We start from the raw sequence: 1,426 nt of genomic DNA on the forward strand, positions 1-1,426 counted from the left end.
CCTCCTCGAGTGAGTGCCTCGTATTTGCATTTGTTGTAGAAAGCGTGGTAAACAGTATTTGTGATGGTACGTCGTGTTTCCATTGTCAAACTCAAAATTCTATATTGAGAAAAAATTGACAGATATCCATTATAGTGGGAGTACCTCCAGGGTAGCGCTGATTCATCGGCTCAGCCGATTCGGCTGGACGTAGGTGTTCAGTGAGTAAGTGAGCTAGTGATAACAAGAGCAGTGCTAGTAGTCATCCAGGAGCGTAGTGATGTTTCCACCAACCATAGTAATGATAAATTGTAATTGATATCGATCTATTTCCTGACTGATTTATTGTCCGCTTGCATATGTGGACTCGGTGGGGATGCGTACTTCGCCGCAGGTATGCGTGTCGGACCCACAACATGGGCTTGGCTAAGTTGTGCTATAGGAGGGGCGCCCCTTTGGAGGGCAAAACGGAGAGTGGTGATACTCCATTCAATATAGCAACCAAACAGAGAGACTATATGATGATGGAATTCCTGTATACTACCAGGCGACCGTAGAGGAAATGGTATGGGCGCGTCTGTAGGTATACGTATGGTGTTCGTATTAACTCTAAGGACGCACTGGGTAAGGCCGCCTTGCATGTAGCAGCATCTAGTAACGACGTGGACGCTATTTGCCGGCTTATCGAGTGGGGAGCTGATGTGAATCTTCGGGATAAGTAGGAGCCGATTCGAACAGATTTGGGCGTAGACTTTTCTGTTAGTCGTCAACGGACCCCCCTCCATTATGCAGCAGCAGGTGGACATATCAAAGGGACCATGCTGTTACTTGAGCTGGGGGCAGACCTTAACGCTGAGGACCACAAGGAGTATACGGCAGTGGCCCACGCTGAGGCTAATGATCACTTCCTGCTAATGGACAGGTGAGATCGTCATGATTGATTTGGTCTATTGGGCTTGTCAGACTGGCCTCTTTGGGTGGTCGGGGCCATAGACTCCATGAAATCCGCGGACAAGTACCGGCGCCTCCAAAGAGGAAGTCTACGAGGGAGCAACTGATGGAGAATGAGGCCATGGGAATCGTCACGGTGAGAGAATATTCTTTTGTTTCTAGAAGTAAAGGACCTGTGATAGAATCCGAAGCGGAAGAATAGTATTATATCGCCACTGTATGACCCTGCGGTCAAGAAGGAGATCAACAAGTATGCAGCCCTACAGGCCAGGGACGACTTGGAGGCCAAACAGTTGGCTAAGCTCGCCGCTAAGAAATTGGTGGGGACTTGGGGGCACTGATGGATTGTGTTCTACGCATGCAAGCATTTGCTGTTCATTCATGTATAGCAAGGTGTCGTGAGACTACGGACTTGAGTTTTATCATGTTAGTGGATTCGTGAAGGGACTGTGGGTCAATCGAACCTGTCGAGAGAGAGTACCGGCTCGATGCTTTG

General features: G+C 48.7%; 1 protein-coding gene across 1 annotated transcript; it reads left to right on the forward strand.

Annotated features, from left to right (window-relative positions):
* Positions 1 to 373: 373 nt before the first annotated feature.
* On the forward strand, positions 374 to 1,271 carry Pmar_PMAR002577 (ankyrin repeat, SAM and basic leucine zipper domain-containing protein, putative; the record flags this gene model as incomplete). Its single annotated transcript, XM_002781913.1, has 5 exons — positions 374 to 514; positions 563 to 697; positions 743 to 901; positions 943 to 1,066; positions 1,113 to 1,271. Coding segments are annotated over 5 exons (718 nt in total), but the record flags the coding sequence as incomplete, so codon positions are not given.
* Between the last annotated feature and the right edge of the window lie 155 nt (positions 1,272 to 1,426).

This window comes from Perkinsus marinus, assembly GCF_000006405.1.
Source record: "Perkinsus marinus ATCC 50983 genomic scaffold scf_1104296940882, whole genome shotgun sequence".
NCBI lineage: Eukaryota > Perkinsozoa > Perkinsida > Perkinsidae > Perkinsus > Perkinsus marinus.